This window comes from Asparagus officinalis, chromosome 2 (genome assembly GCF_001876935.1).
Source record: "Asparagus officinalis chromosome 2, Aspof.V1, whole genome shotgun sequence".
NCBI lineage: Eukaryota > Viridiplantae > Streptophyta > Magnoliopsida > Asparagales > Asparagaceae > Asparagus > Asparagus officinalis.
In genome coordinates this window covers 2,363,395-2,386,666 of record NC_033795.1, presented here as the reverse complement: position 1 = coordinate 2,386,666, position 23,272 = coordinate 2,363,395, and the positions used below count along the sequence as shown (strand labels likewise).

The 23,272-nt window shown below is 36.8% G+C and overlaps 2 protein-coding genes across 3 annotated transcripts in view; one reads left to right on the top strand and one right to left on the bottom strand.

Annotated features, from left to right (window-relative positions):
* LOC109829885 (citrate synthase 4, mitochondrial) overlaps window positions 1-16,697 on the top strand; it is a 26,297-nt gene extending 9,600 nt beyond the window's left edge. The window contains exons 3-19 of one of the 2 annotated variants that reach the window (XM_020396964.1): window positions 514-555; window positions 1,186-1,251; window positions 1,389-1,454; window positions 1,632-1,745; window positions 2,370-2,433; window positions 3,436-3,518; window positions 4,184-4,233; window positions 4,322-4,399; window positions 6,347-6,475; window positions 6,573-6,615; window positions 7,119-7,205; window positions 13,279-13,380; window positions 13,924-14,031; window positions 14,146-14,196; window positions 14,492-14,565; window positions 16,069-16,120; window positions 16,204-16,697. In XM_020396964.1, the coding sequence (XP_020252553.1) occupies window positions 514-555; window positions 1,186-1,251; window positions 1,389-1,454; window positions 1,632-1,745; window positions 2,370-2,433; window positions 3,436-3,518; window positions 4,184-4,233; window positions 4,322-4,399; window positions 6,347-6,475; window positions 6,573-6,615; window positions 7,119-7,205; window positions 13,279-13,380; window positions 13,924-14,031; window positions 14,146-14,196; window positions 14,492-14,565; window positions 16,069-16,120; window positions 16,204-16,296 (1,302 nt within the window). In that variant the 3' untranslated portion in view covers window positions 16,297-16,697. The remainder of the gene's footprint in view (window positions 1-513; window positions 556-1,185; window positions 1,252-1,388; window positions 1,455-1,631; window positions 1,746-2,369; window positions 2,434-3,435; window positions 3,519-4,183; window positions 4,234-4,321; window positions 4,400-6,346; window positions 6,476-6,572; window positions 6,616-7,118; window positions 7,206-13,278; window positions 13,381-13,923; window positions 14,032-14,145; window positions 14,197-14,491; window positions 14,566-16,068; window positions 16,121-16,203) is intronic. The other variant, XM_020396965.1, reaches the window with a different exon arrangement.
* On the bottom strand, window positions 20,311-22,596 carry LOC109829884. Its single transcript, XM_020396963.1, has 2 exons — window positions 20,473-22,596; window positions 20,311-20,395 (listed from the first exon to the last, which is right to left on the bottom strand). The coding sequence occupies exon 1, from the start codon at window positions 22,051-22,053 to the stop codon at window positions 20,509-20,511; it is 1,545 nt and encodes a 514-aa protein (XP_020252552.1). The 5' UTR covers window positions 22,054-22,596; the 3' UTR covers window positions 20,311-20,395; window positions 20,473-20,508.

The following is a 23,272-nucleotide window of genomic DNA, read 5'->3' as shown; positions in this document are numbered from 1 at the left end:
CAATGGGCTGCCTTTTAATGTGAAGTGCGGTTGAAAAGAACATGATTGAAAGTAGTGAAACACAATTTCATCTCTTGATAGTTGGTATCTTCAAATAATCAATGGGCTGCCTTTTAATGTGAAGTGCGGTTGAAAAGAACATGATTGAAAGTAGTGAAACACAATTTCATCTCTTGATAGTTGGTATCTTCAAATAATCTGGGAATATTTTGGTTATTACAGGAGATTACAGAAAGCTTCCTTAGTTTTTTTTAAAAATGCTTTTTTAAACAACAAAAATGTGCACTGAAAAAATCCCTGGCAACTGAAGGTGTTGGAAATTAACCATAAGCTTTTTATACATTTTGTTTTTTTATTTATTTATAAACACATTACATATTCTCATTATTGCAGCATTGCTTGTTCCCTTTCAGCAAGTATCTTTTAGTTATTGGGTATTATTGTTACGGATCATATGTCTAGGAGAATTATACACTACGCTTATACATGTTTTATTTATTTATTATCATGCAGGACCTTCGGTCGCAATTGCAGGAGTTGATTCCAGAGCAACAGGTATCTCTCATGTCTAGATTGTCTATGATATTTAACTGTTTCATACCCCTTGTTTGGTTCTACCTAAACCTATTATCTTGAGAATTTATATCAAATTCATCCTTAGTTCAGTATAATTTGCTTTTTGTTTTTTAATAATTTTTTATCCTCTATTATTCACTGTTCATACAATTGTGCTCTTGGCCAAGAATCGGGTGTATCTTCCTCCTGACTGGCATTCTTGGTTTAAAATAGTTGTACTGTAGTAGTCTTGCACGATGTCAGTTCAAAAGTACCAAACTTTGAACTTACCAATATGGCATCCAGCTGTGCCTTAGATACAGTTCAATGTGTCAGCCTCTAGGGTTGCATAAGCATTGGTTGAACATGTCTATCTAATAAGGTATCACTTGAGTGTGGAGCATTGTTGTAAATGAGAGCATTTCTGCACATGGACACAAATTTTATATTGTAATGTTATATTTCAGTATTTGTTATCACTAGCGAAAATAACTATGTTCTGTAATCTTTACACTCTTCCTTCTCTCTTTGCATTGTATTAATAATATAACATTTAGACTTATGTTCCCTTGTGCTTATAATTGCTTGATTTCTTGAGTCTTACCCTGTTTATTTTACTATACATTGCAGGAGCGGTTGAAGAAGCTAAAATCAGAACATGGAAAAGTTCAACTTGGCAACATCACTGTGGATATGGTGCTCATCTCAACAAATTATGGATATGTCAATTTTATATTTCCCATGTGGCTGTGTGGGCAACACACCTATTACTGGCACATAGCCGATAGTGTGTGGATAATGTTAATTGATCTCAAGTCGTTGAATTTTGATAGGTTATAGGTGGAATGAGAGGAATGACTGGATTATTGTGGGAAACATCATTACTTGATCCTGATGAGGTGAGTTTGATTGTAATATATGCTATGTATTGAAGACAAGTGCACTTCTTTTTTATAAATATTGCCAAAAGAATGAAAATTTGATACAACATCAACAGAGTTTTGGTGTGCTTCCTTCTAGAATGTCTGAGCCTGGCCAAAATATTTAAATAGATGACACAACTTTTATATTTTCAGGGTATTCGTTTTAGGGGGCTTTCTATCCCTGAATGCCAGAAAGTATTACCTGCTGCAAGCGGTGGGGAGGAGCCATTACCCGAGGGTCTTCTGTGGCTTCTTTTGACTGGAAAGGTGATTATTGACTTGCTTCTATTGTAATCACAAGGATATTTTTCATGTATTTTCCCTAATTGTTGCCAGTGTTTGTTTGTCATTTTTGGTGCTGTTTTACATGATATCCTATTGTGTTCGGAGAAAGAAGTTGCAACTAGTTATCAGTTTGACATGATATCTTATTTTGTTTAAAGCAAGAGTTTATTATATTTTGTATCTTTTGTTGACTTTTCATTTATAGATGAGCATATTTTAATCTATAAGACTCGTAGCTTTGATTAGACTTACTTTTTCATCCATCGTAGTATTTAGCTAATAGCTAATATATCTGTATAAGTGAATTTTTAGTTGCCTCTTAGACTTCCCCCTTTTTATATTTATTTTAAATGTGTGTCCGCGAGCGCATGCATGTGAGAAAATTTACATTGGGTGAGCTACCCTGCTAGTCACATCGGATTAGGTAATTCCCATCTCTTGGTGGGTTATTTTGCTAAATGAGGTGGCATCTCATATCCAATATCCCCTCCCCTCGCAACCAACACCTACCCCTCCACGCACACTCTCTCCCTCTTTTTGTATGGTGGAAGATGATTAAGTCAAAGTGATTTCTGTTATTAAATACTTCTTGTTTTCCTTTCTTAGGTACCGAACAAAGAGCAAGCTAGTGCACTATCCAAGGAGTTGCAGAGTCGTTCTACTGTTCCAGGTTTCCAATTAACCAGCTTCCTTTTTAGTGTTCATTAGTCATGAAACAATTTCTCTCTCTTGGAAGAAAGTTTGATTGTAGGCATGACCTTAAGCTACATACTGCTCAGCATGAACTTCTGCATTTGCAAGTTAATGAGCCATTGCATATGCTTGTTTATTTGGAGATAACTCATCTGTAAACTTATAATGTTATCTATGATTAACGTTTATATCCATACATGCCATCTTTTGCTATTGCTTATAATGGTTAGGATATTGAGAATAAAAGAATTGAATCAAGTGGTTTGTGGCCTTGAAGACTAGTTATTTCTGCTAATATTCGTATATGCTTGATTATAGGCAAAGTAGATAATTGTTCGATTGATTTTCCATTCATGGTGATGATGATATTTTACAGTATAAACCTCAGCCAAGTACTGTGTCATTATTGAATGTCGTGTTTGATTCCTCTGCGAATTAATAGTTATCTAAGCTTTTGTGTGCTATGTCTATACCAGCTCAACACCTTGAATTACTTGCCCACTATGTTTGGACGATCTGATGCTTAAATATTCAAACTGGACTTTAAACTTTGTTAGTAGGACAAAGATGAATTTAGAGCATGTTCATAGGACAAAAAATCGTCTTGCAAGTTCATGATTCATAATTTGTTGATTTCTTATGACACCATTCCAGTTATATGCAACCAAACATGCCAGATCCTGGGAAATGCTCGCTAGATATTGATGGATGTCAATACAGGGATATTCATGCTAAGGAGATTCTCATGCTTGAAAAAGAGAGATCCTAAACAATATTTGTTTGCCTACCCTGCAAGCTCACTCTTGAATGACAATTTGGACGCCTTTAATATTCCTATTCTCAAATGCAACATTTAAATGTGAACTATACCCCTTTTAAATATTTTGACTGTGTTGGTTGAGGTGATCCTTCTGTAGATGCTCTAATTGTTCCATTTAACTAGTGAACTTACTTGTTTATTATTGGAATTTGACTGCAGATTGTGTTTATAAAGCAATAGATGCTCTTCCTCTTAATGCTCATCCAATGACACAATTCACCACAGGAGTCATGGCACTTCAGGTAATGAGTTATCTTCATATATGTTCAGGTGGTATTATGGGTGTGGCTACAATGGAAGTATGTTTCAAACACTTATCTGGACCATATTCTACATGCTAGTTTGTGACAATGAGCAGGAATATCTGTGCACATGATCGAATGTGTTTGCTTTAAGATGCTGCTGGAAGGTGTTCTATGCAGTATTTATGTATAAATACTTTTGGTTTTTTGACCAGTTGTGGTTACACACACACGCGTGCTAGCTGCATCTGTTGAATATTCAATATTAATACAACATAGGGACTTGGATGTTATTTTCTGTGCCTGAAAGATTTTTTTTTTGCTGCTTTGGTGACGTGGTCTATTGGGAGAGAGTGGACTACTGTATTTTGCCATGAGAACCTCAATCAGTAATATGATATATTGGACACTTGTTCTGACCCAAAATCTTGGTCCAACACTGTTGGCACAACATTTGTGTTCATCCATGCCCGATACTTGCAATGAGCAAACCTTTACTCATCCCCTTTTCTCCCAGTGTTTCCTTTTCAAATGAAATAAAAAGATGATATTTTGATTGTAACCAGTAAGAAGGTTTCTATCATTAACTTGGGCTTATCCTTTTTTTATTCAATTTTCTCATATATGATTCAGCTTAAGAGGTGGTTCTTGTTGCCTGATTTTAGGTTCAAAGTGAGTTCCAAAAGGCATATGAGAGTGGTATCTCCAAAGCAAAGTGAGCCCTGTTTTTATTTGTGAGCATATTGTAACAACTCATATGGGATCTGCAATAACTGAAATTATTACCTATTGATATTTCGTAGGTATTGGGAGCCTACATATGAGGACTCCCTGAACTTGATCGCTCGACTTCCAGTTGTAGCATCTTATGTTTATCGGAGGTAAGCAGTTATGGGCATAGAATTCTACATACGTGATATCTGCTTATGCATCTTGAGAATTGTTCTCTAGACCCAAATTGTATGATCAGATTTTAAATCTAGTGTGTAGAGTTTAAGCTGGCTTAATTATTTGCATTTGATGAGAATTGTAACTTCAACCTCTTTTTATCATCCTCTCTTATTATTTGGTCCATCCCCCTCTAAAAAAGAAAAAGAAAAAACAAGACAAAAAATAAAAAAAGTGATATATATATATATAATATATATATATGAGAAAACGGGAGGTGAGCTGACAGCGTAGGAAAATTCCTGCGCTGCTACCACGTGTCAAATTTTAATTCGATTGTCACACATTAGCAATAATTACTAAAATAACAATTAAGATTTGACATTAATTTGCAATTTAAATAAAACAAGGACTTAGATGCAAAAACTCCCACATTTCCTTACCCAAAACCCGTATATATATATGAGAAAACGGGAGGTGAGCTGACAGCGTAGGAAAATTCCTGCGCTGCTACCACGTGTCAAATTTTAATTCGATTGTCACACATTAGCAATAATTACTAAAATAACAATTAAGATTTGACATTAATTTGCAATTTAAATAAAACAAGGACTTAGATGCAAAAACTCCCACATTTCCTTACCCAAAACCCGCTGCTTTCTCATCTTCCCCAAAACCAAATGAAAAGTTTCTCTTTAGCCAAATAAAAAGTTTCTCATCTTCCCCAAAAGCTGCGGATCGATGGATCGCCATGGATGAGGCCATCGAATAAATGGAGGTGAAGGAACGATTGGGGGTTTGGACGAGGGTTTAGCCGTTTAATGAGTGGATACGTTAGATATTTTTTGATTGATCTGGTGTCATATCTGCTGGGTTTGATTTGGTTCAATTGGCTCACTTGAAAGCTTGCAGCCCATCGATTGGGTTTTATAGGTTTTTTTGATGTTGTTGTTGCTGTTGCTGCTGCTGTTGATGTAATGTGTTTTTCACAATGTAGTTTGAACTAAATTTGTTCAATGTGGTCAAATGGAACCTTGTTGCGCCATCGCTTACTGAGTTAACCAAAATACACTCAAATGAGTGCAACAGAGACTAGTAAGTTACAAAAACCATATGCATTTGCCAATCGAAAGTATTTTTGTAACGTCTACAACACCATAAAATACTTTCCAAAAAATACAAACAACATCAAATATATAATTATATGGTCATATTCCCAAGTCGATGCACAAGGCCTCAAAGGCTGTCAAAACTTAAAAATGAGAGAGCATGTCTTTGTCTGTAACAGAAGAGATGCATTCTTGAACAACTTCTGCCAGCAATAACTCATGATTCATTAGAGATCATATACAAGATGGGTTCAATTGCAAAAAAAAATTCAAATATCGGCGAATGATATTTGGGATACGAAGATGGAGGAGGAATAAAAGTAGCGGTTTCGGTTTTGGGGAAGATGAGAAAGCAGCGGCTTTTTGGGAAGGAAATGTGAGACTTTTTGCATCTAAGTCCTTGTTTTATTTAAATTGCAAATTAATGCCGAATCTTAATTGTTATTTTAGTAATTATTGCTAATGTGTGACAATCAAATTAAAATTTGACACGTGGCAACAATGCAAGAATTTTCCTACGCTGCCAGCTCACCTCCTGTTCTCTCTTTCTCTCTCTCTCTCTCTTTCAAGGCAGACATCGTTAATGATAGGGCTAATATTTTTCTCCATACGAGTACATCCATATTGAAAAAATCGCATCCTTCTAACAACCAGCATTTCATGCATTCTTTTTTCTTTTGGAGGATTTGCATTTTTGTTGTTAGCGTAGCTCTAGAGTATCTTAGTAGTACTTATCTTTCTTTTATGATGTGGATAGTAAGCAACATGTTTTAAGAACTATGTTGTGCCAACAGTTCATTGTTAAATAAATTACTTAACTACATTTTGCAGGATATATAAGAATGGGCAAGTTGTACCTGCCGACAATTCTTTAGATTATGGTGCAAATTTTTCTCACATGCTTGGGTTCGACGACCCCAAAATGCTGGAGTTGATGAGGCTATATGTTACTATTCACAGGTTGTTTGGCTCATTGTGATTACTTCTCTTTTTTTGCAACTATTTATTAGTAGACAACACCTATTAATTGATTCTTAACACTTTTCTCATGTTGCAGTGATCATGAAGGGGGAAATGTCAGTGCACATACCGCTCATCTGGTAATATGATAACATTATTCTTTACTAATCAGTCATTTTGTATGTTTTTTTAAAAAATTGTGCACTTAATTAAGTATTAGGTAATTATCACAACTTTTTCGAACCAGCAGCATTCTTCTCACTGAAGTTCAGCATGGAAAAATGATGTGGAACTTATGCTCCTAAAAGCAGCCTAGTTTGCTGCTGCACTCAACAGGAGGATGACCACCTTGATAATTTCTGATCTATGTGCCTACATGCTAGGTCTTTGCTATAATTATAAGTTAACTTACCAATTTATTTGTAAACTTTCTTGTATTTTTTCTAATTTTCCTTCGTAAAACATTTTCCAATATTCAAAATATCCTAATTAAGAAGCACTGAAGTTGCTGCCTAGCTCCTAAGGGTATAGGTAGTCGTTGATTGCTTTTTGGGATATTGATTGAAATTTTTGTCATTAGGATCATTTGATAAGTTGCTGATAGTATAATATTCATTTACTGGCAAATGATCCTGGTAACCAGGTTGCTAGTGCCCTTTCAGATCCATACCTTTCATTTGCAGCTGCTCTGAATGGTTTAGCTGGTCCGCTTCATGGTCTGGCTAATCAGGTAATTTTTATTTATGTTACTCGTTCCTTTTATTATTCACCTTCAAAACATCCCAGTATGTTCTTACATGACAGGTTACCTGTTTTCCATGTAAAATTTTTTATTTATCAGCTTGCCACAGAATTTTGGGATAAACCAAATTCAGTTCCCGCGTGTTTTTTTCCTCTTGTTTTGGGCCAATATTGAGTTTGTTTCAGTTAAGTCATAAGTGAAAACTGGTCTGAAGTTTTTGGTGTTGTTTGCTTTGATATTTAGTGTCTGATTTAATCATGCAGTTCTGATGAGTATCAAGAGACCAAATAGTATCCCATGCATACCTGTTTTCCCGTTTGTATGATTAAGGCCAATATAGTTATCAATTTAAAGCAGGTCAGGGGGACATAGATAAACCAACACTAACACCAATCAACAAGTTCTAAACAATCATCAAAGAATATAGATAGTTATCATTTTCAACGTGGATGATGTTTATTTTGCTTCTATTGGCTATTCAATGGTGAGGAAAAACAAAGTTTACTTTGTCGCCTCACCCTCATTAATGTTTAGAGCCCTAAGGAATATGCTCTAGTTGCTTCATTTCCTTGTGATATTTTACTTTTTCGGAAGGTTTTCTCTGTGGCCTGAACAAAGTCAGGCATTTTTTGTAGTGTAATATGAGGTGAAGAGAATTGTATTAACTTATCTTTCATTGAGAAAATAACATGTATTTATATACAAACTAGAGAAGCTATTCTAGGAAAATAGGAGAATATAGGAAACTAAAATAATTACAATTAATCCTAATTGACAACTATCTAATTGACAGCTATCTAATTGACAGCTAATATATAACACTCCTCCTCAAGCTGGAGCATAAATGTTAATCATGCCCAGCTTGTTACAAAGATAATCAACCCGCACCCCCATTTAAAGCTTTTGTGAAGATGTCCCCTAGTCGTTCTCCAGTCTTTACATATCCTGTAGAGATCAAGCCTTGTTGAATTTTCTCACGAACAAAATGACAATCAATTTCGATGTGCTTAGTCCGCTCATGGAACACGGGATTAGATGCAATATGAAGAGCAGCTTGGTTATCACACCGTAATTTTGCTGGTACTGAAGTTTTAAATCCTACTTCAGTCAATAGCTGATATATCCACATTATCTCGCACACAGACTGTGCCATAGCCCTATATTCTGACTCTGCACTGGATCATGACACAACATTTTGCTTCTTACTCTTCCAAGAGACCAAATTTCCTCCAACAAAAACACAATAACCTGAAGTGGATCTTCTATCCATCTTGGAACCTGCCCAATCTGCATCTGAGAAACACTCAATATGAGTGTGCCCATGATCCGCATACACGATACCTCGTCCTGCGGCAAGGTTTTAAATATCGGATATCGGGGAAATATCGGATGACCAAAATTCATATCAGATTGCGGATATCGGGAAAATATCGGGGATATGTGGTAAATATCGGAATGCCATAATGAATGTTTGCATACATAGTATAATGTATTAAAATGTAATCTCAACATATGTAATGAAATTTAAGCATACAAAATATGAATAATATATGTTTAGGATCACTAATCAACCTTCTAAAACAAACAAAAGTGCAAAGCAACATTGCAATATTCGAAAAATGTCATTTGATATAATGGGGAAATCTTGATATCTCGCCCAAATATTCCAAACACGGTATATTATTTTGCAACAAGCTATATAAAAAGATATATTGGTCGACATATATCGGCTAATATATCGGCCATATCGGGGATTTATCACTCAAAATAGCCAAAAAGCGGTAAAGGATATTTAAAGACCATATCGGTTGCGGCAAGCCCTGTAAAAGGATATATCGGGGGATATATCGGGCCATGTCGGGGATATTTAAAACAATGCGTCCTGGTGCTCCTTTCAAGTAACACAGAATTTGCTCTAACGCTGCCCAATGATGAATTGTTGGGGATGACATAAACTGACTGACAACACTAACTGAGAATTTGCTCTAACGCTGCCCAATGATGAATTGTTGGGGATGACATAAACTGACTGACAACACTAACTGAGAATGCAATATCTGGACGAGTCACGGTAAGGTAATTCAACTTTCCAACCAACCTACGATATTTTTCAAGGTCTTCAAATGGTTCCCCATTTCCTGTAAGGTGCAAATTTGGACTCATTGGAGTACTACAAGGCTTTGCTCCCAATTTTCCTGTCTCAGTCAATAAGTCAAGGATATATTTTCTCTGAGATAGAAAAATACCTTGTTTACTCCGAGTGACTTCAACTCCCAAGAAGTACTTGAGCACCCCTAAATTTTTTGTGTGAAACTGAGTATGAATGAAAGATTTAAGGGATGAGATTCCTCTAGTATCATTTCCCCAGTAATAACAATGTCATCCACATATACAACTAACAAAATGATACCAGCAGTTGATTGTTTATAGAACACAAAATGATCTGACTTGCTTTTCAACATACCAAATTTCAACCATATAAAGATTTTCGAAGACGACAAACTCGCCTTGACTCTCCCTGAGCAACAAAACCAGGAGGTTGCTCCATATACACCTCTTCCTGAAGATCACCATGAAGAAAAGCATTCTTGATATCTAGCTGATGTAAAGGACAATGATGAGTAGCTGCCATTGAAATAAACAATCGAACATATGTCAACTTAGCAATAGGAGAAAAAGTATCACAATAGTCCACTTCATAGGTTTGAGCATAACCCTTAGCAACAAGACGGGCCTTCAATCGAGCAATTGATCCATCTGGATTGACCTTAACAGTGAATACCCATTTGCACCCTATGACCCGTTTTCCTAAAGGTAAATCGATCAAGTCCCAAGTACCATTGACATCTAAAGCATTCATCTCTTCTATCATTGCATTATGCCAACCAGGATGAGATATGGCTTCACGAACAGTCTTAGGAATAGAGATAGGAGCAAGAGGAAGATGACAAGTGATTATAAGAAACAAAAGAAGAAATAGGATAAGTGCACTGACGTTTACCTTTACGTACGCAATAGGAAGATCATTGCTTGGGACCGGATTTGATGACGAAGAAGCAGGTGTAGGACATGAAACAGGAGGTGAACGCCTGGAGTATACTTTAATAGGAGGCATGTCAGGAGCTGTGTCTGAGACAAGTTGAGGAATAGGAGACTCGTCGGGAAGTGTGTCAAGGTCAAAAGTTGTGATAGAATATACCAATAAATCATCCTCCTCCCACTGACGAGTAGGAATAGATGAAGACGAAAAGTAAGGTGAGTTTTCCATGAAGGTAACATCAATTGAGACAAGATATTTTTTAAGATTGGGACAATAACACCTATATCCTTTCTGAAGACGAGAATAACCAATTAATACACACTTCAATGACTTGGGATCTAATTTGGTGACATGTGGACGAACATCTCGAGCAAAACAAGTACTGCCAAATATCCTAGGATCAACAGAAAACAATGACTTACCGGGAAAAAGGATTTTGTAAGAGATATCACCATTAAGAACAGAACATGGCATGCGATTGATAAGAAAACATGCTGTGGAAACAGCATCGGCCCAATAATGTTTAGGAACATGCATTTGAAATAAGAGGGCTCGTGCAGTTTCAAGAAGATGTCTGTTTTTACGTTCTGCTGCACCATTTTAGGATGCAGTATCAACACAAGAAGTTTCATGAAGTATGCCATTAGAAACCATATAAGAGTGAAATAAAGCAGATGTATATTCTTTGGTATTATCACTTCGCAAAGTACGAATTGAAACATTTGATTCTTAATCTCAGCACAAAATACACAAAATATAGAAAACAACTCAGAACGATTTTTCATTAAATATAACCAAGTTATACGAGAGTAATCATCCACAAAAGTAACAAAATACCTGAATCCAGATTTAGACAAAATAGGAGGACCCCAAATATCAGTATGAACTAATTCAAAAGGAACACTAGCACGTTTATTGACTCGAGGTCTCGAACTAAGACGATGGTGTTTGGCAAATTAACACGACTCACAATCTAATGAAGACACCTTACTATATTGCGGACAAAGTTTCTTGAGCAAAGGAAGAGATGGATGGCCCAACCGACAATGAGCCTCAAAAGTGGAAGTGACACTCGAACAAGCAATAGAAGTTGGTAGCGGTATGTCAAGAACATAGAGGCCTCCAGACTCATGTCCTTTACCAATAATCTTCTTCGTCATAAGATTCTGAAATAAACAATGATCGGGAAAGAATGAGATGCAACAATTGAGATTACGAGTGAGTTGACTGTCAGAGAGCAAATTGAAGGATAAACTAGGTAAATGTAAAACAGATGACAAAGTAAACAGAGGTGTAGGAGTAATAGTGCCAGATCCACGAACACAAGATGGTGACCCATCAGCTAAAGTAACAGTAGAAGTGGAAGTGTGAGCATGAAAAGTAGAAAAGAGACCGGAGTTACCTGTCATGTGATCTGTGGCACCAGAATCAATGACCCATTTGGAGGATGAGAAAGAAGACACGCATTAGATTTACCTGAATCAGCAATAGCAGTGACAGAAGGAGATGACGACTTGAGTGATTCTTGATACCGTGAGAACTTGGCAAATTCATCAGCAGAAATAAGGACCGATTTATTAGAGGCATCATTAGTACTCACAACATTAGCAGAGTGTTTTTGCTGGTTTTTAAACTGTAGCTTTCTACATTCAAACTTGGTGTGGCCTGGCTTTTTACAGTAGTTGCAAATAATGCCTCCAGAATCCGGTGTTCGAGTTTCAAATCCTTGCGAACTGCCTCCTCTGTGTCCACTTGGAGTATAAGATTTTCCAGGCGCATAATTATTACGACTCACCAAAGCACTATTAAGAGGAACGAATGGGGTAATTTCTGTGCGAAGAACTCGGCTAAAGACATCTTGTAAAGAGGAGACATCAGAACCAGAAAGAATCTGTGCCTTCGCAGAATCAAATTCAGATGAGAGCCCTGCTAAAAAGCTCATGATAGCCATCTGCTCTCTCTGGTGTTGTTGAACCTTCACATCAGGACTAAATGGCAGTAACATATTAAGCTCCTCATACGTCTTTTTAAATGCCATAAAGTAATTTATAAGGGTCTGATCTTGTTTCTCCACACGGTAGAATGCTTTGCAAACCTCATACATGCGGGAGAGATTGTCTTTTCCAGAATACAAAAATTCTAAATAATCCATTAGTTCTTTAACCAACTCACAGTGATTGATCAAGTCAATTACCTCACTGTCAATACAATTCCGGATTTGAAGGAAAAAGCGAGCATCCTCCCTGAGCCACGTCTGCCTCGAATCATCTTTCTCTTTAGGAGGATCATCAGTCAAATGGTCATCTTTGTCAATACTTCGTAGATAAAGCCGAATCATCTTTCTCTTTAGGAGGATCATCAGTCAAATGGTCATCTTTGTCAATACTTCGTAGATAAAGCCAAACAGTCTTGCTCCACTCCAAGTAATTCGAACCAGTCAGTCTATGGTCCGTGATTTTAGACATCACAGGAACTACATCAGATACGACCACTGATTGTGTCTCTGATTTATTCTCAGGCATAACTCCGGAACGAAAACGGACGCCGGAGATGGGGCCCACGCGCAGGGAGCCTGACCACCGGACTTTGGGGAACAGAAAGTGTTTATTCAAAAAACCCTAATTTTGTAGCAAAATTCAAATTTCGTATGCTCTGATACCATGTAATATGAGGTGAAGAGAATTGTATTCACTTATCTTTCATTGAGAGAATAACATGTATTTATATACAAACTAGAGAAGCTATTCTAGGAAACTAGGAGAATATAGGAAACTAAAATAATTACAATTAATCCTAATTGATAGCTATCTAATTGACAACTATCTAATTGACAGCTATCTAATTGACAGCTAATATATAACAGTAGTTATATACTGGATGGAAATTTAAAAGTTTTTATGGTTATGCTTATGATGTTACTGTAGCCAATGTTTACTTATTAAGCCAGCCAATGAGCGTAACCAATACTTCACTGAAGTGATTTCTTTTGTAAACTCATATATTTTATGTTTGGTGTTGCAGGAAGTGCTACTGTGGATCAAATCAGTTGTAAAAGAGTGTGGAGAAAATATTTCAACTGAACAATTGAAAGACTACGTGTGGAAAACATTAAATAGAGGCAAGGTGATCTCCGCACACATTTCCAACATCAAATTAGATTGTCAGTTAATGTATAGTAGGTGTAACTGAAAAATGATGCATCTCCGAATCCACGTTCTATACATGAAAATAACTTCAGTAATTGCTAATAAATATATAAAATATCCTCACATTTCTGAAAAGCGAGAACTTTCATTGTAATTTTCTTAATTGGGGAAAGCCCTACTTACTCTGGAGAAGACAAAATATTATAATGGATGGATGATGCCTAAATTAGTTTGTAATTTTGTATTTACGTCTTAAATGCATGAAAATAAATTCACTAACTGCTGATAAATATCTTAAAAATCCTCATATTTACTAAAGAGTGAGGACTTACCGTTGTACTTTTCTTAATACGTGGAAGTCCTATTTACTCTGAACAAGACAATATGTTATAATTGTCGGATGCACAATTATAATGAATATCAATTTTGATGTAACTGTTCGTGTTTGGCATTTCTCATGGAAAGACTATATCTGTGTGCTAATCCGTTTATCTGTTTCTATATCAATTTGTCCATGCAGGTTGTTCCTGGGTTTGGGCATGGAGTCCTACGTAAAACAGATCCAAGATACATGTGCCAAAGGGAATTTGCAAAGAAACACTTACCTGATGACTCACTCTTCCAGCTGGTTATTTTTAACCCTGTTCTATATAGTCCATCCTTCAATTGTGTTGCACACTGATTTCAAATCATGATTTCATTTGTAATATTGCTGTGTAATTTATGATCCTTTCATATTCAGGTGTCGAAATTATATGAAGTTGTTCCTCCAATCCTTACGGAGCTGGGGAAGGTAAGTCTCTGTGTTCAATTTTCATCGCTTTCTTGTCAGATTTATCTCAAGGTTTGATCTATAGAAATCAATGCATAATATTAGTTTTCCTTCCAAACTTTTGATGTTAGCTTTCAACAACTTGAGGTTTTGGTCGATGGTTGGATGGGGGAAAACTAATTTAGCTTGTATGTCTTTACTGAGAAACTATGTAGTGCTTAGGCTTTCTTGGACTCAGTTTGGTCAGGTACTTTTTCTGTTGAGTATCTTCACAAAGTTTTCTTGATTAATTCTTTCAGTTTTGTTTTTTTTGCAGGTTAAGAATCCATGGCCTAATGTTGACGCCCACAGTGGTGTTTTACTGAATCATTTCGGTCTGACTGAAGCTAGGTAAGCTGGTCCAGATCATGACAGATTTTTATCCTTTTTTTCCCCAAGGGATAGTTTCCTTTTGTGTCATAGTGATGTTTTTCTTGCTTGATTTCATTAGTCCTTAGAATTTTCTTTTTTGTCTAATCTCGTTGATCGTAAGTAAGCTTTGCTCACAGTTTTGGTGATTCTCTTCACCTGTAATGGATCAGCAGGTGGAAATTTTAATCATCAAATCATCAATCTTTGTGTGGTTCTGCCAGAGTGTTTAAAAAGTAATTCTGGCTCCAAGAGCGACACCACTCTGCACCTAAGATTGTCTGGTGTATCAAAAGAATCAGTTATCTATCAAGTTTTTTAATATTTTAGGAAAAGTAAGTTGTCTCAAATAGAAAATTCTCAGTATGCGCTGTAGCCAGATGATGGGATCTTCATATTAGAACACGAGCTAAGAATTGTAGGCTTATTATGTAATGAGTCTAATGACTCTAGTTCACAGGGTGGAATGAGGATGCCTAGTGCGATCCATGAATATGGGACCAACAAATGGCAGGCCATAATTTTCGCTTATCACACTTCAGTCAATCTTGAGTGCTGGGCTTGCGTCTCCTTTCTCTGTTGTTCCATTGTTTCCTATAGTTCTCCTTCTCCCTCATAACGTTAAAGTTTACATGACTTTTCACACATGATAGAAAAGGAATCTTCGTGTGTAGTAGCTGCTGGAGGTTAAATAACTGTTCATACTACTGTCTAGTGTGTAAAACACAATGAAAGATAACGCCTTCAAATTCCATCAGCAAATTTAACCTCGGTGGAATTTAGTTATTTGAGGTAAATAATGTTTGGGTTCCCAATAGTTTACAGAATCAGTTTATAATTATTTTTAACCGTATAACATTCCTACTTTCCTGATTCATGGTTTTATTCTCTTTGGCGTAAGTTTACATAGCATCTATTTGTTTAACCAGCTCCACTTTTTTTATTTGTCTGCAATTTTGAATCTTTACTTACAGCTGACATAAACCTAACTTCCTCTATAGATTATAGTTTTGGGCAAATTTCTGCTCCTACTTTTCTAACTAAAAGTTTGAGTATTTCCTATGATTTCCCTGCTTCCGTCCCTGATCGTCCATGTTCTGTCAACAAGTATTTATGTTCATTTATGTACATGTCTACCTTGTACTGGTATTCTTTTCCTATCTCTTTGTGTGGATAACTATAGTGTATCCGCATTTGTACCTTCCAAAACTCAAAATCGTAAGTAAACATCAACTCTTTATCTTTTCATGTTCAAGTGGATGGGGCCTTAAAAAAATACAATATTCTCCTTTTCCTTGTTAAGAATAAGATTTATGATTCTAGATTATCAAAATGACATGAAAAATAAAAACCGTAATCTATAACTTCCTACTTTCAAATATTTGCAAAACTTTTTATACATTAAGACTTGCACAGCGTTCTTATCCGCTTTGCAACCTGTTATACTTTCCCGAGCTTTAACCAATATCTGACAAATTTGTACAGGTATTACACAGTACTTTTTGGCGTCTCCAGGAGCATAGGGATTTGCTCTCAGGTTTGCGATTACTATTCCATCCCCTGTAATCGATAGAATCTCGTCTTTGAAGTTTTTGTTAAGCCTTTGCTTCTAATGCGCAGCTCGTTTGGGACCGTGCTCTCGGTTTACCACTGGAGAGGCCAAAGAGTGTGACGATGGAATGGCTTGAGAAATACTGCAAGAAATCTGCGTAAATCCTCATTGGAGCGTGGTGATCGTCACATACCGTTTTTGTTACACAATAATTGAACTAGGTTCTCGGTTGAGAGAGAGTCAATGTACAGTATTTTTTTTTTTTTTCAGTAGGAGCTCGTTTTCCTCCTCCGGTATCTGGAGCATGAGATAATTTTCGAGTTCGGTATATTGTTGCTAAACCCTTATGTTTTTCTGGTGTTGCACGTTGTCAATAAAAGCAATACGGTCCTTGACTTTTATGGTATTTATACTGTAATTCATGACCAATGCTCGTTTATTACGCGTCGAGTCTGCCATGACTCAGCATTTTAAACATCTTATGATCAGCAGGTGTAAAATTATTGACGTTTATAAAAATGCTAAGCACGTGATTATCTAATGATCTTGGAGCTTGATTAAAGCATGGTGGGGATCTGTTTAAATGTTTGATGTGTGATATCTTTATAATAATAGGTATATTGTTTGATGTTTCTTTTTTCTCCCTTAAGTTACTTTGTGGTTAAATAAACAAGACCTCAGGAAGGGGGGAAAACAAAATAAAAGGTAATCGGACAAGAGAGATGCGCGCGACGCTTGGTCAATATAATGTTAATTTATTAATTTCTTTATATTTTTTATATTGATACCCAAATTAACTGATCCCCTGAGCAAGGAACACACGGGAATATCTGAGTCAGCTACAGAAGGGTGAGTCAAGACGATAAGATTGAGATATGGGAACCACAACAATTTGGAAATTTATAATTGTACTTCCACTAGCAAATGCGTGGGATCATTTTTTAAAAATTGTCAAGAAAAATTATGAGTTACCACGGTCTCTATTTTTAATTTTCTTGTGGGAGTTTAAATGTAGTATGAGTTTTGCAGTACAATTATTACATCAAAAGGGCATTTTCGGTAATCCAACTCCTAAAATTACTGTTTGAAAGTGGATATAGCAAACATGGTTATATTGGGGAGCTTTGCTACAGGGACCCAAAATATGGGACCAATAAAGAGGACAAGTGCGGTGTCCCCATCCTATTGGATAATGAGTTGGCCATCATTAATGATGGCCAACTCATTATTCAATAGGAGGGGGATACCTCACTTGTCCCCTTTATTGTCCCATATTTTGGGTCCTTCAAGAATTTTTCTATATTGGGATAGTGATTGTTATATTGGTAATCGTGACAGGTGTTTTTCATCTGGACTCTAAGGTCGCACATGTATCTACATTAGTAATCTTAAGGAGAGTTATTGGTTGATGATTTTTTATCGGGACTGGGATCTTTTCTAGGATTTAACTTTATGGTGTTATTGAATTATGATTAGGATTTGGGTTTTAATTTTAAGGTATTATTATTTTAGGACAATAACTTGGATTTAACTTTATGGTACCATTGATGGTTTACGATTACAATAGGACTAGGATTTCGAAATCCAAACCCTAATGTCTATTTAAGTATTAGATAAGAAAAATAGCAAATGGGTAATATTAAATATACTATATATTTAAAGAGATTAATGGGTATCCTTGTCATAGGAGGGGATTTCCTCCTATGACGCATCTAAAATCACATGATTGAGCGACATTGTGGATGATCCGCTCCGTTAAACTTGATCTACATATTCTAAAACCCCAACACACCAAATTTGGGGTGAATCCGTCGTCCTTTGACCCTCTATCGAGCCATGTGAAAAGTTCTATTCATTCAAAACCGTTAAAATTGATACGAGTGGATGAAGGGTCAAAGGACGACGGATTCATCCCAAACTTAGTGTGTTGGGGTTTTAGAATATGTAGATCATGTTCAACGGAGCGGATCATCCACAATGTCGCTCAATCATGTGATTTTAGAGGCGTCATAGGAGGAAATCCCCTCCTATGACAAGGATACCCATTAATCTCATATTTAAAAATATTAAATATTAAATATTAAATATTAAATATTTATTAAATATTTTTATATGTACATTAAATGTTTGATAAAATTTTCTATTATATTTAATGTTTAGATATTTAAATATAAAAAATTAGTAGTAAAAATTTAATCATAAGTTGTAATTATAGAAAACTAATATTAAATAGTAATTATGTTTTTCATTAAAGAATAATTATGGTTGTTAATATTTAACTCCAATAATCCATTCAAAAGTTAAAAACATTCAAAAAAAAAAAGTCCAGTACCCTAACCAAACTATTTCAGTCCTAATCCGAATCCACTACTAACATGTGATTGTCATGTGAAAGATTTAGATCTTTCAAAACCTAGACTTTTTGAAAAATATAGAATAGGAATGTCTATTTAAACAAGGATATTATCAACTTTTTTTATCAAAACACCGGTCGCTAAATCTTTTTGAAAAAGACAAGTCTATTTAACCAAGGACATTATCATCTTTTTATCAACAATTAACAACGTTTACTAGAAAAACAACGGAAATTGTAGCGTACATAACTGCAATTGAATAAAACTAGGAGGCATATGTAGGTAAAGGGTTTTTTTCCCCCTACATTAGTCCTCCAAAATCTTTTTATGTTTTGAAACTAGTCTCCCAAATCTTCTGGTTTTGAAATTAATCCCATAAATCTTTTAAGCGTTTTGAAATTAGCACCCAAATCTTCATAATTTGAAATTAAACCCCCCACCCCCAAAGTCTTTTAAATATTGTGAACTATGTTGCGATATTATCCCGTCAGCCACCACGCACGCACATCGCCGGCTGCCAACGAACATCCCCGTCGACGCCAACATGCTGTTACCTGATCTATCGCAAGATTCAAATGCAATCAGTGGTTATCAACTTTTGAAGAATGTTGCCCATATCCCAGGGAAACAGAACACATTAAAATAAAAAATAAATAAAATAAAATAAAAGGAATTTTTAGACAGCAGATGATGTTTAACTAGATCATCGGGCTTATAGAACCTAATAAGAACAATAATATAATAATTATAATTATAATAAATATGACTGCTCGCATAAAGAAATGTTAGCCACTCGGAAAGAGAATCGTCGGCTCAAACAATGCAACAAGCAAAATCCCAAATGACATGAATATCTTGCATATTCGTCTTAGTCGATAAAATGATAAAAGATAACAAATTGACTTAAATCGGATATATTAATGCATGGGTGGGTGGGTGGGGGGGGGGGGATAGAAAATTGTACTAACAGCTCTAGCCAAAATCTACAAGTATCTCATTTTAGCAAATAGACAGGCAAATTAGAACTGTCAAAATAATAAAAAGCAAGAAAGTTCTATATTCTTATTAATTATGAACGAGAAGCTCATACCTCTTAAGCACTTCATAGAATATATCTATAAAAGAGATGCTCTATTACAGGGAAGTCCTAAAAAAGCAGTAATAGATGTAATCTAGACATCTTTATTGAAGGCAATAGATGATATCTTCCAATAAAAATGAGATTAAGGACCAAACCACCAATCGCGAAGGAAAATGTTAAATCAGTTAATAGAATGTAGTGCATCCGCAAATGCAAAATCTGACACAAGGTCAAAATCCTATACATTAACACGCTCCAAATTCTTATTCAGAAAACAACACACGCCATTTTTATTTTTTATTTAACAGAGATTGTATCGCAGATCAAACAAATATGGGCAGCGCGGTAATAAGACAAAGATAATAAAGGAATTACGAGGAATTAGTTGGCAAAATCACAACTTTCATTGATAGGTCAGAACCAAATTTGAAATCTATTTATATTACTCCAGCCAAAATTTACAATTAATCAGGATAGTATAGTTATTTGTTCGACTTCATTTATAATTACTTCCTGAGTTCCACAATCACATACATATAACTTTAAACTTAAGAAAAGTTTTAAACCCTACATACTGAAAGAATCAGTAGGTTGGAGGATACACAACTTTCAGATTAAGGACCTGCCCACAAAACAATCAGATAATAACCAAGCGAAAAAGTGCCCACAAAACAATCAGATAATAACCAAGCGAAAAAGTAAACTAAATTGCTTCCCATAGTCAGACCTGAAGACTTTTAAGAGTGCACCTCCAATGTAAACCAAATTACCGATCGAACATCGACCGGTCAGCATAAAAGCAAAAACAAGTTGCTCTCGATATACCTGAAGGTAAAACATGCGTCGTTATCTCACAGAATTTGATTCGAAGGTAGAAGGTTATTAGGCAATGGAAAACTCACCATTTAAGCAACCCGAGTTATAAATAGGCCAACGAGTCAGGTCAATAGAAGTTCATTTGCTCCAAGATGAGGAGGGCGCATGCATACACGAACCTCATGTTCTTCTGGTCCCACACGGTGTTTTGGAACCATAATCTCTAGAATCGAACCAGTCTCATCGTAATACGCTTCAAGCTTGGCATCTTCGGGAATTCTCGTAGCAAGTGGTATCTCTCTTATGAACTCCCCCGGGGGGCAGTGCTCAGGCGAAGGGTCAGTTAGCTTAAAAGTCCTGTCGTGCCTTTTTACATAAGGCATTCGACCTGTACTAACACAGAGTACCTTCACTATGCCATGAGTGAGACTGTTCCTCCAAGAAACCTTCACCCTCTGTTGATCAGAGAAAGGGAGGCTAACCATTATAAGATATCCTTGATCATCTTCGTATATTGTCTTGGCAGCAGTAACTGGCCCATATGCATGCCTCATGACACCGGTGAAGTCATTCAACCAAGATGGCTCAACTGGGTGAATGTCCATTTCTTGGGCTCTCTCGGGATGAGAATTGACCGGTGAGCAGAAATCCTCCTCCGTTGTGTGGGGAAAGAAATCCTTGTCCTTTCTCCTTTTGCTGCTAGGGGAAAGATCCATTCCATCACCACTGGAGTGATTGGACGACTGAGTTGATAAGTTCAGCCCTGACCCATTAAGCAACTTCCTTGGTGGAGGATGTGCAGTAGTGCTCTTCAGAGGAGGAGGTGCAGCCCTCTCGAGCTCAAACTCAGCACTCGGAAGATTCCTCCATGAACTAAAATCACTGGCTTCCTGGGGTATTGAGAAATTAAGGTCTCTTCCAGTTAGCTCCAACCACTTCTTGCGATCAGCATCAGACACCACCGTCAAATTTGGCAACCTCACAATCTCAATCCCATGAACACACTGCGGGTTGGACAGCCCCCGATACTGCTTCCTCTGCATCCGATGGGACCGAACAAAGCCCTTATCCGCACTAAACGGAAACTGTGGCTCCCCGAGCCTAGAATGCCCATTCATATAACTCCTCAGCTGCATCTTACCAAGAGCATTCTCCGGCCTCTCCTTAAACACCCACATGTACATATTCTCCATGTCATGCTGAACCAGGAACACATCAAGCTTCAAATCCGATTTCTCAAACCCAGAGAACGAATTCCCATCCCAAACAATCTTGGCCTTCGACTTATCAGAAAGGACCGGCTTAAAGTAGAAGTTGAAGAAGAACCAAGCCCCCCAAATGGAGTCTCCTCGCTTCGCGCACTTACGGGCACCGGCCTTATGAGGCAAAATAAGGGCGGTGGCCTCGGCATCGAAGATTTGTGGGCCCGCAGGCCCGATATCTAGGATTTCAGCTGGGTTCCAAGGGTGTTGAGGAGGAGGGGAGTGTTCGACCGAGAGCGGGAGGTTTATATCGGGAGGGCCGGAGAGAGCCATCATCAGCTCACGATCAGAGTCATCGTGGGAGTTTGACTGGTTGTTAGGGCCTCCGGTCGGGTCCATGGAGAGGAGGGTTGACGGGTGGTGGTGGTTCTCCATGGACAAAGAGGTTAATAGGGATTCACCCATTGCTTTAGTTTTCTCTATTTTGTTCTACAAATCGAAAATTTTCCTTCTTTTTTTTCTTTTTTCTCTCCCTACTTGTATAATTTCTCCTCCTCCTCCTCCAATTTAGTGGTGCTATCTATCCGGAGGGTTTCTAATTCCCCCGCAGTCAATGAACGCATCCCAAAGGAAACCCTCACAAATCCATTCCATAAAGACTAAACTCTAGATCTCCAAATTTTGAAGTGAACCCCCACTCTAACCCAATTAAGTTAATAAAATTGTCTCAAAATTAGGATTTTGCTCCCTTTTATCTAGATAGCACAAACCCTAGAACCAGCAATCAAGCAGAAACCAACAGACTCCATAGATTGCAATGAAAATTCTCTGCAAACTAAAGACACCCAGAAACCCCGAACCCTAGAACTAAAACTCTGAAAAGGGCAAAATTCTACAAATTGAAAAGCACCCAGAAGCCCAAATCCCAAATGATCATCAAAAAATGATTCAAAACACGATCTTTATGTCAAAATAGAAGGAACCATGGTCGATTTTGAAATTAAAACGGAGTCAAAAATTCCCCTTTTTTTTCCTTAAAAAGAAAAAGATCGAAGGAAAAAGAAGAGAAGGAAGCAAACGGATCTGTTAAAGGGACCGTCAGTTTGGTAAAGCCCTCCACCGGATGCCACCCAATCTGCCGTTACTTAACAGTGACGGCGTCTACCTTCTGTTTTAATTGTATTTTCCGATTTAATTGGGGTATATACGTATACGGAACGTATATGTACGGTCGGTTGGTCAACAAGAGGCTCTGAGCTCTGCTCAAATTGTTCTGCTCCTTTTTATTTTTATCTCACCGGAAGTATCCAATGATTAGATCTTTGCAATCACTGTGAGGATGAGGATTGCCAATCAACGGTTTAGATCTCTCAAAGATGGGGCAGATCATATATAACGGTTAATTTTAGCACAAAAAAAACCCGCTCAACTGTAGGAATTGTCTAAAAAAAAACTCATCTCAACGATTTTAATGGGTATCCTTGTCATAAGTGGAGATTTCCCTCCTTATCGTCTATGTGACACAATCCCACCATCCTTATAAAGTAGGCGCAAATCCCCACCAACCCACACTCTCTCTCTCCTGCTTTATGAGAATGGTGGGGATTGTGCACATAGACGTCAAGGAAGAAATCCCATCTTATGACAAGGATACTCATTAATCTCATATATATATATATATATA